The sequence below is a fragment of the Pollicipes pollicipes genome, unplaced genomic scaffold (assembly GCF_011947565.3).
Source record: "Pollicipes pollicipes isolate AB1234 unplaced genomic scaffold, Ppol_2.1 Scaffold_3216;HRSCAF=3773_pilon_pilon_pilon, whole genome shotgun sequence".
Lineage (NCBI taxonomy): Eukaryota > Metazoa > Arthropoda > Thecostraca > Pollicipedomorpha > Pollicipedidae > Pollicipes > Pollicipes pollicipes.
In genome coordinates this window covers 3123602-3137415 of record NW_023596251.1, presented here as the reverse complement: position 1 = coordinate 3137415, position 13814 = coordinate 3123602, and the positions used below count along the sequence as shown (strand labels likewise).

The 13814-nt window shown below is 54.6% G+C and overlaps 1 protein-coding gene across 1 annotated transcript in view; it reads left to right on the top strand.

Moving 5' to 3' along the window:
• Positions 1-12959, top strand: part of LOC119090913 (BAI1-associated protein 3) — a gene marked incomplete in the record, with an annotated part of 201384 nt that extends 188425 nt beyond the window's left edge. The window contains 8 exon segments of the mRNA XM_037213638.1: positions 594-701; positions 2031-2138; positions 6387-6524; positions 8449-8626; positions 9024-9147; positions 9531-9648; positions 10458-10548; positions 11266-12959. Of these exon segments, the coding sequence (XP_037069533.1) occupies positions 594-701; positions 2031-2138; positions 6387-6524; positions 8449-8626; positions 9024-9147; positions 9531-9648; positions 10458-10548; positions 11266-11360 (960 nt within the window).
• Positions 12960-13814: the final 855 nt, after the last annotated feature.

Sequence of the window (13814 nt, the reverse complement as noted above, 5' to 3'; positions counted from 1 at the left end):
ATATATCATAAAGTTCCACGAATGATTTCATCCTCTCAACCAGCATATTAACAAGGACTTTCCAGGCGTAAGAGTGTCAGCTGGCCCGTCTGCACTGTCATCTGACCCGTCGCTTTTGTCAGCTGACCTCGTGTGTACCGTCAGCTGATCCGCCTGTACCGTCAGCTGACCCGTCTGTACCGTCAGCTGACCCGTCTGTGCCGTCGGGTGACCCGCCTGTACCGTCAGCTGACCCGTCTGTACCGTCAGCTGACCCGTCTGTACCGTCGGGTGATCCGTCTGTACCGTCAGCTTAACCCGTCTGTACCGTCAGCTGACCTGGCTGTACCGTCAGCTGACCCGTCTGTACTGTCGGGTGACCCGTCTGGACCGTTAACTGACCCGTCTGTGCCGTCAGCTGACCCGTCTGTACTGTCGGATGGCCTCTTCTGTGCCGTCGGGTGACCCGGCTGTACCGTACCGTCAGCTGACCCGCCTGTACCGTCAGCTGACCCGTCTGTACTGTCGGTTGGCCTCGTCTGTATCGTCAGGTGACCCGTCTGTACCGTCAGCTGACCCGCCTGTACCGTCAGCTGACCCGTCTGTGCTGTCAGATGCGGCCGGACCTGAAGCGCCACATCTTCCACCTGGCCTGGTCCCCGGACAACCTGCCGACCGAGGAGGCCATATGTCCGCTCATGGACTACCTGGACCAGAGTCTGGTGAGTCGCCAGCCTGGGCCGCCGCCGGGCCCGGCGGGCCCACCAGTGGTGCTCCATACAACTGATGCTGGCACTTACTGAAGGGAGGCGTCGCTTTATCTAGAGTACAAAATTTGTTCTGATTATTTTGTGTGAGAGGCACTGGGCTCAGAGTTTTTAAGTGGTCCGTCCTGGTTGTGCCTTGAGCGCACCAGCCTGGGTGCCTTGCAGCCAGTCACCAGCCAGTCATCCCAGTCCAAATGGTGGTTGTCCTCCAGGCCTCTTTGACAAACAGGGTCGGGTATGAAGTTTTTCGGGTGGTGCAACTCGAGGGGAAGGTCGCCCGGTGCCAAATTAAGTCTCTGGCCCGCTGCTCGCTGAACGTTCAGTCTATGGTCGGCCTGGGCGGGCTGCTACCTCCGGGACTTGATCCCAGTGCCAGTCAATGGCAGGTCCCTGATTGTGTGCGCCCGGCTGCAGGGGCCACATGCGTCCACCACCTATTTAGTAGATACGTGTGACAGGGACGACAGAAGTCGTGTTCGGTATGCGACTACTTCGTGTGCGTGGGCTGCTTGTGTGAGAGTGAGGTCCTTTCGACACTCCGTTTGCCATCAGATCTATGTCCATGTGCGGGGCGTTTTAAGCACGCGCGCGGAAATGTTAGCTTTGTTGTGTTGATGAGCCAACTGACGAGTACCTCGAGCATCTCGTATGGGTGTGAGATACGCACCCTTAGAGGGCGCACCCTCTCGTTGTGGGTTCAAGACACTCAGGCGGGCAGCGCGAAGCGGCCGCGGCTGGACGAGTACAGGCCGGGTGCCGCCTCTGAAGGAGAGCCGCGCGAAGCGGCCGCGGCTGGACGAGCACAGGCCGGGTGCCGCCTTTGAAGGAGGGCAGCGCGAAGCGGCCGCGGCTGGACGAGTGCTGGCCGGGCGCCGTCTCCGGTGTTAGCTCGATCAAAGCGGCTGACTCCGCGTGTCTCTCTCTACTCTCGAAGAGATTGCCGCTTTTGTGACGGCTCAATCACTCTCCTGCGCCTTCGCCAACGTATGAGAGTTTGCTTCCTTCGACCGCTTGAAGCTGTTTGTGGGCACGGCAGGAGCCGTCATATAAACTCGTTGGTGGAAGCGCTTAACGTTTTGATGAGAACCGAAGACCGGACATCTGTATTGCTTCTGCAAGTTGTTTAGGTTTGCAGGCTTACAACTCTGCAACTCAGCCTTACTACTCAGTTGTTGCAGTGAGTCCAGTGGTGGCGATGGTATCCACGCACGATGAATGAGAGATACTGACAACATGCTGCACCAATGTCAGGCAGTGTGCCGAGCCAGCTGACGTGACCCTCAGGTGGGACTGCACGCCGATCTGATGAAGCGGAACTTTGACCGGGCGCTCCTCCAGATCTGGCTGGTCACCATCTCCGAGCTGAAGGAGCAGGCCGACTCCCTCACAGACGTGAGTCGGTGCCTGCCCGCAGACAGCAGCGCTGTTTGCTGATTGGTCTGTGATGTCAGCGGTGCTGGCTCATGAGTCTGCGATGTCAGCCGTCCTCGACGATGGTCTTTGGTCAACTACATGAGTTCGGGTTCGTCTATATGGTTGGTACAATTTGTATAAATCACATAATATACTGAGCACTGTAATTTGGTGCTCAGTGATGTCGTTGTAATAAGCTGGTGATCACCGGATATTTGGTGTTTGCCGAAGTGAGTTGGTGCTTTGCTCACCATTGTCTCATGTTGGACTGTGGTGTGCCACTACTTGTCAAACAAAACGAACACCACTGAGCTGCTTACTTTAGAGAGGTGCACCGTGACACGTTCCCACGCTCCGTAATATGTTCCAGGAAAGGCTTGTTGCCAACCTCGCGTGAATGCGAGGGCATTGCATCATTAGGCACGTGCATGCATTCTCGCTGAGAGTTGGTCATCACCTCAGTAGATCGAGTTTTCGAGAGGATGGGAATGCAAACGTGGTTGCAAGCATTTCATGGACCGAGTTATGATGTGCGATGCCCTGTTCACTTAGGTGCCCCCAGCGGGTAAAGTTAGTAAAGGGTCATTTGCCCTTCTTGAAAAAGGATCACGTCGCAGGACCAGGCTTGGGTGGGCTATCATTGCTGTACTTTTTCTTCCTGTTTTGCAAGGCCCCACTCTTGACGGATCTCAGGGGAGGATAGTGTATAATAGCTCTGCCCCGATTGGTTGTACGTTTGAATACAGCTCGCTCGTGCGAGCATGGCACATGGCAAATCACGGCAACATGGCACATCACGGGACCACTTGTACGAACAAAACTGATGTGCTGGCAGTAGAGCAATGGATTCTATGCAAATCCGTAACAAGTGGGCTTATGGCGGTCATTTTGTTTGTTTTGAAGCACGGCATTGATTTTAGTTTGAACTCATTAATCCGAGATATCGTGGTGAAATTGTTGTTTTTCTGTCCGTTCCTTTTTATTGCGTACGCTTGAAGAACAAAATGTGTTTCAAACTATTCCTTTACCAGCAAAGTACACGGCGAATCACGGGTGGTGAAGTAATTTAGGTTACAAAGTTGCGGATTAGAAGGATTTATTTGGTTTCATAATTGCAAACAGGTCTGAGTTTTGTTATGCTGTTCGTATTTGTGCTTGTATTTAATCCTTAACACGCTGGAAGGATGTTTCTGGCTTGTCTCATTGCAAATCAGTTGCGGGAGCAGCATAATTCATACGACCTCCAAAAAACGTTCACACTACCAGACGTCCCACTTCAAAGCAGTCGAGGGCAAACAGCGTCACGCAGCACACAGAAGTCACACATCAGTCTCAGATGGTTCACTAAGGGTCACTGCCCCAAACAGGTCAATGTGCCTTACCGCGTGGGTGCTGGAACAACAGCTGACCAGTCAGCGGAGTCACGTGACCGACTGTAGTGCTACGGTCTCTGCCCGGCTCGGACACTCCCTGAAGAGGACGGGTCGAGCGCTGAATGACCGAGCTAATGCACGACGCATTATAGAGATGGGCAGCCCTGAGTGACCGAGACCATGCACGACGCAGTAAAGAGATGGGCAGCGCTGAGTGACCGAGACTATGTACGACGCATTATATGGATGGGCAGCGCCGAGTTACCAAGACCATGCACGACGCAGTATAGAGATGGACAGCGCCGAGTGACCGAGACCATGCACGACGCAGTAAAGAGATGGACAGCGCCGAGTGACCGAGACCATGCACGACGCAGTATAGAGATGGACAGCGCCGAGCGACCGATACCATGCACGACGCAGTATAGAGATGGACAGCGCCGAGTGACCCAGACCATGCACGACGCAGTATAGAGATGGGTAGCACTGGCTGACCGGGGCCATGCACGACGCAGTATAGAGATCGGCAAGTGGAAAGGCCCATGCTCTGCAAGAGGTCAAGCTTTTGGGAAGCACTGGCAAACCTAAACATCAAGCAAGCATCGGCGCATTTTCTAAGAATTCTCGATGTTTCGAGCCAGTGCTGACGGTCGCGAGTTTCGACGCTTGTATGACAATATCATGTGTAGCAACGCGTGCCTGAAGGTGTCGATCATTTACAACACAAGAACTTAGAATCCTGAAAAACAGGAGCTGAATGCCCTTCTTACTAATGTCCACACGCTTTGGTGTTCACCCTAGTCATCTCCCCGCAATTGACAGATTAACAAGCGGTCAGCTTGTAATTGTCTACACTCGCTACTCTGGATAGTTTAAATGACATGGAGCCGACCGCCCCGGCCTTGGTTTCGGCTTAGAAACAGATCATTTCGCAGCACATTGAATACGCAGGTTGGCGCCTTTCAACGTACGCTATGGGTGACACTGGATAGCCTGATTCCTGTCCCATTTAAATGTTTTGATCATGGACCAATGATGCTGCGGGTCTCGGAGAAAAGGCAGGCGTGACGGCGCCGTGAGGCTCGCAGGGCGTGGCGCTAGCCAAAGCTGGCCCCACACGGCGTTTTTCCAGCGCCTCACCACGCCCAGCTCGGCGGGCCGGTGCGAGCCAACGTGCTATACGTCTCCATTCTTCTGTTTTTTCCCCGAGGAATAAAGCTATCACTACTGTCCTATCTATATGAATAATGTTCCTCGCAAATGCACTGAACACCTTACGTGTCATGTAGCGTTTCCTTCCGCCGTGCGGTTTTAAAATGTATGTGGTTTGGGCAGGCGGCTACCACCAATGGCTATCGAGTTTTGGCGGCCAGATGGTGTTTTCTTCTTCATTCTTTGAGATTGAGGCCCTCGAAGTCTGCGGATAAAACAGGAGTGCGGTTTTCTACAGATCCATCATGCTTTGATGAACCTGTCAGCGCACATAAAGAAGTGTTTTATGTCGGGCAATTTTCGGGCAGCGGGGTTGAAAGGGAATTTTACTGTGCAGTTTTCTACGGGCGCCGGACATGTTTGTCCTATATTAAGGCCGTCTTAGAATGAGAATAACCTCCGGAATATATCAGACTTTGTTAAGCGTGCATTCAAATGCATGGACATTGTTTTACCAATAAACATAAAGCCGTATATTTTCTGGCAAAGTCATGGAAATGACTTAAAACTTTGCTTCGTCAAAACATGCCTAGACCACGACCCTTCGTGACTGCGCCAAGTCGGACCTAAAAAGCTCACACCTCCATCTGGGTATCCCCGTGCTTTTGCGTCATTCTTCAGGCTTGTTTACTGAGTTTTTTACAGCACAAAAGCGTAACTATATGTGTCGCGCCATGGGCGTGTCATGCAACCTTGATGATAGGTTTCCTCGGATGCCTCAGAAGGCTCCAGTCACTGCGACTGGTTTGCGTCTATCACTGACGGTGCATTACCGACACAAGCAAGGCCTTTCTCGGGCACACAGGGATCTCGCAATGAGAGGGCTTCATGTTTTTGGGAAACCCGTCGGTACCCATATGGAATGAGCCAGGGGCTGGGTTTGGTTTTTGAAACCTGTGCAGGTTTTGGAAAGCTTGCAAGTATGGATACGGACATGGGTGAGGTGTTTATGAAATGTGGAGTAGATGCTTTAAAGACTACTACTCATTCTTACTTTTCGCTTATCTTTTAGTCAAAATTCACACTGCTTTTGTAGAAGGCAACGCAAAATAATAAGTTTGTGGGTAAACTTTGATGAAACTCGCTCATAATTCAGTGCCAGCGCGCTGCCAAAATGCCGGCGCGTGGGTGGTGCGTGGGCATAATTGATCAAAAGTGAGTGGCGGGTTGGTGTGGGCACAGGTTGATGGGTAGTGCGTGGATTGGGTAGCAGAACGCATGCCTGCGAAGGCATCCACTCGTCACGTCACGGCCTCCAGAGCAGTGGAACAGGCGTAGCGTCCGTGTCGCTCATTTGGAGCGGGCGCAGAAACGCCGGCTTTGCGTTGCCGCTTGCCTTCCTCTCTGGGCAGACAGTGATGTGTTGGTCTGCACTTTGAGGGTGAGCCTATTTATCCATTGTTGCGTCGTGATGAGAAACAAGTATCTCATTGTCAGTTTCCTTAATAATCTGCGCAATGTCATGAAAGTCGTAAATGGCGTTACAAAACATTCGCACAGATGATTTATCGTTCATAGTTGTGGCTGACAAAGCTGAATCGACCAAGCACACAGTCCACTCTCAAGTTATTGGGCATGTTATTGTCTGTGACGGGCTCAAACCGGCCTGGCCTGACCCCCCTCCCCTCCCCTCCCTCCGCAGGACAAGACGCCGGCGTTCTACGCGAGACTCTGCGACTCTTTGGAGATCCTCCGCAAGTTCTTCCACGCCGATGGTCAGGGTGTACCTCTTGACGCGCTCAAGTGTGACCTCTTCGACGCTACCAGCCGCAGCCTTAAGGTCAGAGGGGCGCTGAAGTCCCTCACCGGCTGAGGTCCGAGTCCGTCTGATCCTGGGGTCTGAGTCTGTCCAAGTCTGGGATCTGGGGTCTGAGGTCCGAGTTCGTCTGAAACCTGGGGTCTGAGTTTGTCCAGTCTGGGATCTGGGGTCTGGGGTCCGAGTTCGTCTGAACCTGGGGTCTGAGTCTGTCCAAGTCTGGGATCTGGGGTCTGAGGTCCGAGTCCGTCTGATCCTGGGGTCTGAGTCTGTCCAAGTCTGGGATCTGGGGTCTGAGGTCCGAGTTCGTCTGAACCTGGGGTCTGAGTCTGTCCAAGTCTGGGATCTGGGGTCTGAGGTCCGAGTTCGTCTGAACCTGGGGTCTGAGTCTGTCCAAGTCTGGGATCTGGGGTCTGAGGTCCGAGTTCGTCTGAACCTGGGGTCTGAGCCTGTCCAAGTCTGGGATCTGGGGTCTGAGGTCCGAGTTCGTCTGAACCTGGGGTCTGAGTCTGTCCAAGTCTGGGATCTGGGGTCTGAGGTCCGAGTTCGTCTGATCCTGGGGTCTGAGTCTGTCCAAGTCTGGGATCTGGGGTCTGAGGTCCGAGTTCGTCTGAACCTGGGGTCTGAGCCTGTCCAAGTCTGGGATCTGGGGTCTGAGGTCCGAGTTCGTCTGAACCTGGGGTCTGAGTCTGTCCAAGTCCGGGATCTGGGGTCTGAGGTCCGGGATCTGAGGTTTGATGTCTGATTCTGTCTGTGTCTGAATCTGTGTGAGGTGCGGCTGAGGATTTGAGCGCGAACTGATTAATTTTGGAGGTGCAGTTTTGGGGATAAGTGAGTGTTAGAGGTGCAGTTTTCAGAAAAAGACTATTTTGAATGTGTATTTTTTCAGCCTAAGTGGCTTTTGGACGTGCAGATTGGAGATGCAGTCAAATTGGTGACACCAGGTGGTTTATGCAGTCAATTGCTTACAAATATCCTTGTAGTGCAAGGCTGCCAAGCACCAGGGACGGCTGGTTCTGTTGAGTCGACGTTCCCTCAGCGTTGAGGCACACGTATGAAGGTGGTTATCCGTATTTGTCGGCTTAGGTGGATGTGGATGTGGGCGTGCGTGCGTGCGCGCGCGTTGCGTGCGTGGATGTGACGGTGCACAAGTGAGCCGTGGTGTGAACTCTAGAGAATTTATTTTTGTTGGGTGATTGGGCTCATTGTTAACTTCAAAGAAAATGACCCAGGCGGCTTGTTCTTGACCCTGTGTGGATCCGCGTTGACTCTAATCCAGATTTTCATTGAATTCAAGTAAAATCGACGCTCTTGAGCGTCCATAAGTCAAGTTCAGTCAGTTGCATCTGCTGGTTAGTGGTCCGGATGTCAACTTAAGTGGACAGGGAAGCACAATCCTGCTCACATCTTGATAGTCATATATGCAGCAACTTGTTAGGCAGCTTTCTGTTCTATTTGTATCGTGTTTGTCTTTTATTATTTGTTCAAAATGTGTTTCCAATGCAGTTTTTGGAGCAAATTTTTTCCTTAGCTGTTGCGATCAAAGCCGACTTTTTTAGAGTCAGTTTCGGAAATGGACGCTATGTCTTTGAGGTCGATTTATGGTTGCCCCGAAATTCTCAACGCAGGTTCGAATCAATAGCCGGCACGAACCCATTAAACGTGCTGTGAGCGGGAGACGGCGTCACTGACCCTGGAGCAAAACAGAGCACGAGTCCGGGCGCGGGCGGCGTTCGCCGAGGTGCTTTAATTAGCACGAGATACAAAGTTCATTCCGTCTTTATCTAGGCCAAGCTCTGGGGAGCAGGGCGGCAGAATAATCCGCGGACACCCAACCACGTGTCATGAACGCGTGTCGCACGTGTTGTGCTTCGTGACGGGAACCACGAGTCCGCCACACGTGGAAAGCTATGCGAGGCTGCAGCAGCGCGTCTGTTCTCTCCCGCAGCTGAACAGCCTTTCCACGGAGCAGCTGATGGACATGTTCCACAAGGAGCGACTGGAGGCGCAGGAGGCGCAGGAGTCGCAAGAGTTCGGCACACTCTCCGTCCGCGTCTACTTCCACCACGACTCGCTCTCCGTTGAGATCCTCAACGCCAAGAATGTGATCCCGCTGGACCCGAACGGTGAGCTGAGTTGAGCCGGGCGGAGTTGCGTCTCCCTCGGCAGATCTCTGCCCTGGGTGGCCCGGTCTCTGAGCTGAGTCTGGTGGAGCTGCGTCTCCCTCGGCTGATCGCTGCTCTGGGCGGCCCGGTCTCTGAGCTAAGTCTGGTGGAGCCGCGTCTCCCTCGACAGATCTCTGCATCTAGGGGACTGGTCTCTGTCGACGTCAGCTGACAGCTTGGGGCATCCTAGACCGTATGTATCCGTGCTTTGCAGGGCTGATCGATACGTCCAGCACGGCTTGGACTCCAGCTGCTTCAGGGGGTAGTGTGTCGGTCTTGGCCCAGCGGCGAAAAGCGCCGCACCAGCACTGCTTCACCTGTGAGCAGGGCCAACATCGGCGTTGACCTACTGTTGCAGGCCTGAGTGATCCTTTCGTCATTATCGAGCTTCTGCCCCGGCAGCTGTTCGCCTCGTGCGTCGAGCAGCAGACAGTGGTGCACAAGCGCACACTCAACCCCGTCTTCGACGAGTGCTTTGAATAGTGAGAACGGGGGAAGTCTGGCCTGCCAGAGCGTGGGTGGGTTTGTCAGAGGTTTTGCAGCAGGTGAAGGCTGAGTGGGTATTTCAGATTACCTGGATGGCCGGATAGAAGGTTGACATTGAAAAGAATGTTAAGGTGGAGCACGCGCTATGTTTCCACCTCCTGAATGTGAGGTTCACGTGTTTCTGGTGCGTAAATAAAAGCAAAAGGAAGACTGGCGGATGAACCAATAGTTTTCAACGAGACGGAGACATCACCATTAATGCGTCGCGTGACCACATGACTAGCACGGAGGCAACTCCTCAGCTGTCGTCTCGTTGCGCGTTTCGACGGTAACGCCACCTACACCGCCCGACCTGACATCTGTCGGTGGTGTGCCGCAGCTCGGTGACTCTGGAGCAGTGTCGCGCCGACGGCGCTATGATCCTCTTCACGGTCATGGACCACGACGTGCTGACCTTCAACGACTTCGCTGGCGAGGCGTATCTCTCGCTGAACCACGTAAGCAGCTACCCTCCGGTTGGGATCCTTGTGAAGCACTACGCCCCGCGCGGGAGCATTTCCACGCGGCGCGCACGCGCGGAGTGGTCAGCGCCGATAGCGGTCAGATGGTGCTTGTCTGGCTTCGGAACCTCGCTTCTTCTGCGGTGTGGGTTTTCACGCGTGGGTTTTCCGCTGCCGCGTTTGTGCTGCAGTTGGCTAGACGTGCGCAGACTGTGTCGTCACCAACGTGCGTAGATCGTCGCAGTGAAGCGTGTTTGGATTGTAGCCTGTAGCAATTGCAGGTGAATTGCAGCCAGCTGAATGGTCCGCAAATCGGGCTCTCATGCCCCCTATTACGACCCGAAACACTAGCTGTCAGATTCAGCAGCTCTTCGATTTGCTTCACGAAACGATCTCCTGCCGATGACCGTAACCGTGACTGTGATGACCGTGACCGTGATAACCGTGACCGAGACCGTGATGGCCGTGACTGTGACCGAGATTACCGTGACCATTGGCGCTCTCCGCGACAATCTCACTATTGGTAAGTAGCTTCAGGGCGCTGTCTCCACTCCGTGTTTTACCCCCTAAAGGTAAATAACACCCCACCCGGGTACATACGTCACGAACTAAACGGTAGCGTTTCCCGTAGCAAAAAGCATATTGCGTGTCAGTGACGTCACCGAGCCCGAGTGTGCCGTAGAAAAAGAAGCATGTTGCGTGTCAGGGACGTCACCGAGCTCGAGTGTGCCGGTGACGCGCCGATGCCGGCACCTGCTGTTGTGCTGCGGCGGCGACCCGCTGACGCTGGGACTGGCTGCCGCCAGATCCCCGGTGTCGATCGGGGCAGTGCCAACTCGGACAACTTCCACGGCCTGAAGGAGATCGAGCTGAATCTGATGCATCAGCGCGACAGAGGTGGGTCGCCCAGGCCGGACGGTGCGGCGCTTCTGCCATCTACCGGCAGATGCCGGTGTCATTAGCGTGTGCAGCGGCCGCACGGTAGTGCTGCAGACCTGCCGGCTCCGACATGCTGTGTGCAGCTCTTACCGTGCTGGAGGTACTTGTGGCCGTGTGTTATGGGTGAAAAACAAATTTATACGACGCTGTTGTTTGAAACCAAATCGGGCCAAGGTCATAAAACTAAAGCTTTTTGATATTATGGTGTCTGAGGAATCAAGGGATGTCGATGAGTAGCTTAAGAGCGCATCGGCTCCAAATGGTTATGCAGCTAGGGATGATAAGGAGAAAGCATAAGAACCTGCGGCGAAGGGAGGCGGGTGGCGGTTACCCCCCCCCCCCCCTCCTCTCCCTGATGGCAATTGACAGCTGTCCCAGCACTGACTGGGTGCCGAGTTCACGTGACTCGTGCTGGCCGGGCTGGGGTTTGTTTGATACGCCACCGACGTGCGATACTGCGCCAGCGTGGAAGTCGCGGCTTCATGTGGACAGGTCTCGAGCTTCCGAGCACTGGGAGGCGCCTTAGCCCTGAGTAGGCACTAACTTGCATAAAAAATATTTTTTTTAGAATATTTGAACTGCATTTGCAGCTAGTTCAGTACCGTGTGAGGTTGCCCACGGGTCCGGTCCGTTCTCCTCGGCCGCTCCGCTGACGCCGTCGCGACCGCCCGGCAGAACATCCGATCCTCAAGACCCTGGAGAGCAGACACTGGGACAAGGCGGCGCAGGACTTTTTGAAGAAGTGCCGCGAGCGAGTCACCAGCTTCTGAGCAGGCCCCTGAGAGCGGTAAATCGCACGGCCCCGCCTCCCTGGCGGGACCTGTGACTGTGACGTCACTTGCCGCGCGGTGACGGGCTGCAGCTCCGCGTCCGACCGCCTGCCTCCGCCCCGCGCCCTGTCGGGCGAGCCGAGTGTGATTGGCCCGCGGCCAGGTCACGTGTTGTGTCGCCAAGTGACGCTGGGGCCCCGTGGTATCAGCTCGCGTGCTCTGGCGCGGAATGCTGCTATTTTGTGTGATGCCATTAGAGTGCGGCCGCGTCCAGCTACCGTGGCGTTCATGTTACGTATTCAATCACACTCCCATTGTTTAGCGCGAGGGCTACGTAAGCGCCAGATATCTAGTGATCGTTCTTACAGCTGGGTATTTTTGTTGTTTCTTGCCAGTCACGCGGGTCATGACACTGGTGCTTTTTATAATTAGTTGTGTTCTCGGGTGCCAGACGTGGTTCGCTACAAATCAAAACCCAGATGGATAAGGAGTGGGATGGGATGAAGGAGCGATTATTCCTCGGCGCACATTTCCATCGAAGGTAATGTTTGGTTTCAGCTCCGTGCAAACGAAGAACACATCAATTTGCCTTGTAACCGACTAACTTTGCCTACTTATATCCTGCCCGCCTCACGTGTTATCTTAGATGTGTCTTAACCGTTCAAAGACACGCATGTTTCCTATACCTCTTGCGCCATGTATTGTGCGTGTTGAGAAGTCGAAACATTCCACACCGCCTACCGCTTTCTTTGGTGACTGGAACCAGATGTATATTGCTCCAGTGTTGCCGACGTCGATAAGGCCGCCCTCCCCTTGATTGGCGGCTGGACGTTAACGTCCCCGTCACTTCGACCCGGAATGTTTCCCGTATGGTTATCGTTCCGGGTTTACGGCAACCGAACTGGGCCGTACCGCGCACCTGACCAATCACATCGCTGGTGCGAACGGGCCGACCAATCGCGGTGCGGCTCGCCGCCCGGCCGGTTGGTTCCGTCAGCCGGCCTCAGTAGTCGCTCGAGGACCGTTCTAGCGCCTCGGCGCCGTGCCGGTGGTCTGCCGTTCAGCCCATGACCCAATCTAGTCCGTGATGCTAGTCGACCGTGGGCGACCTTTGCCCTGTCCGCCAGGGGTGTGCCCTGTCGTGAGCGGGTCTCCCCGGGTCTTGTCCACCTGCCTGCCGCCTTCACATTTACCCGCCAGTGTACCGGCCGTGTTTTGTGCCACTCTTGCCGGCGGCTACCCTTCCGACGCAGTCGGGTGGGGCTCGCCGGTAACCGAGAGGCGGGGTTTTGTACCTGGCCCGCGCGCCGCCGCACGAGCCGACCTCAGCGCTGCGCTCGTGACCCCACTCCACCGGGGAGTCACGCGGTCAAGCATCGCCGGGCAATCTGGCACGTGTTCGTCCTTTGACTCCCTGACAGCGTTTCCGCCGGTCGGCGTCTGACCTCGTGACCGCGCCGCCGCAGCAGATCGTGACGGGTCGTAGGTTACCTGGCGCGTGCTCTCGGGCGTTTGATGTCGTCGCCTCAGCGCAGGTTCTGTCTGAAATGCAAACCTTTCTTGCTGCACTGTTGCCGTGAAATACACTACCTTATCAAGTGGAAGTGTTTCTGCACGGTGGCAGGCCGTTAGTAAGGTAAGGAGAGTGGTGGCTGGAAAACGCGTGGAAGCTATCACATTATGGAAGGGAGGGAGGAACTCGAGCTACTCCATCATAGGGGCGGATTTAGGATTTCGTCAAGGGATGGGCTGTGCCTCACTGTGCTGCCACGTGGATCTTGGTCCTGCCCCCCCCCCCCCTCCCGAGCAAAGACGTACCGGGACTTCGGCCCTTTTATTCTTAGATTTGTAATTTTGTGATCGGTAAAATATCTTCCGTTGGAATTAGTCAACTTTATTCCTAGAGGCCAAGTTTACTTGATTTTAATGCTGGACCGTTTGAGCCGTTTGTGGTGCCCTTGAACTTTGGAGCGTCATACAAAAAAATAAACACGTTGGGGCTGTGGTGGATCCAGAAGGGCCATGTAGCCACGCCCCCCCCCCCCCCCCCGTCTGAATCCGCTACGGCCCCAGCATCTAGGAAAATTTAGCACACCGCAGTGCATGGAAAGAAACGACTCAAGGTGGTTGTGAGCCCTCCACCTTATTTCGGACATAGTCCCTCATCCTAGCAGCCAGACCTCACCGTCACGCGGGGTTCAACGCTGAGAGGTCACAAACTGCTGGCGGACAGCAGCGCGCGCTTAGCTTTCGCACTGCTGCAGCTGCGGGCTGCGGTGATGCGCCCAGCCGCACGCGAGGCTGATCGCTGAATGCCGTTTATGGTGTTACCCAGTGAGTTGCTAGCTGCTGAAACACATTAATTGTTCAAACGCCGACCAGACCACCCCAGACCACCCCAGTAAAGGTTGAGAAAAGTCAGACTACCGTTGCGGAGGCTGAGAAAGGTCGTAT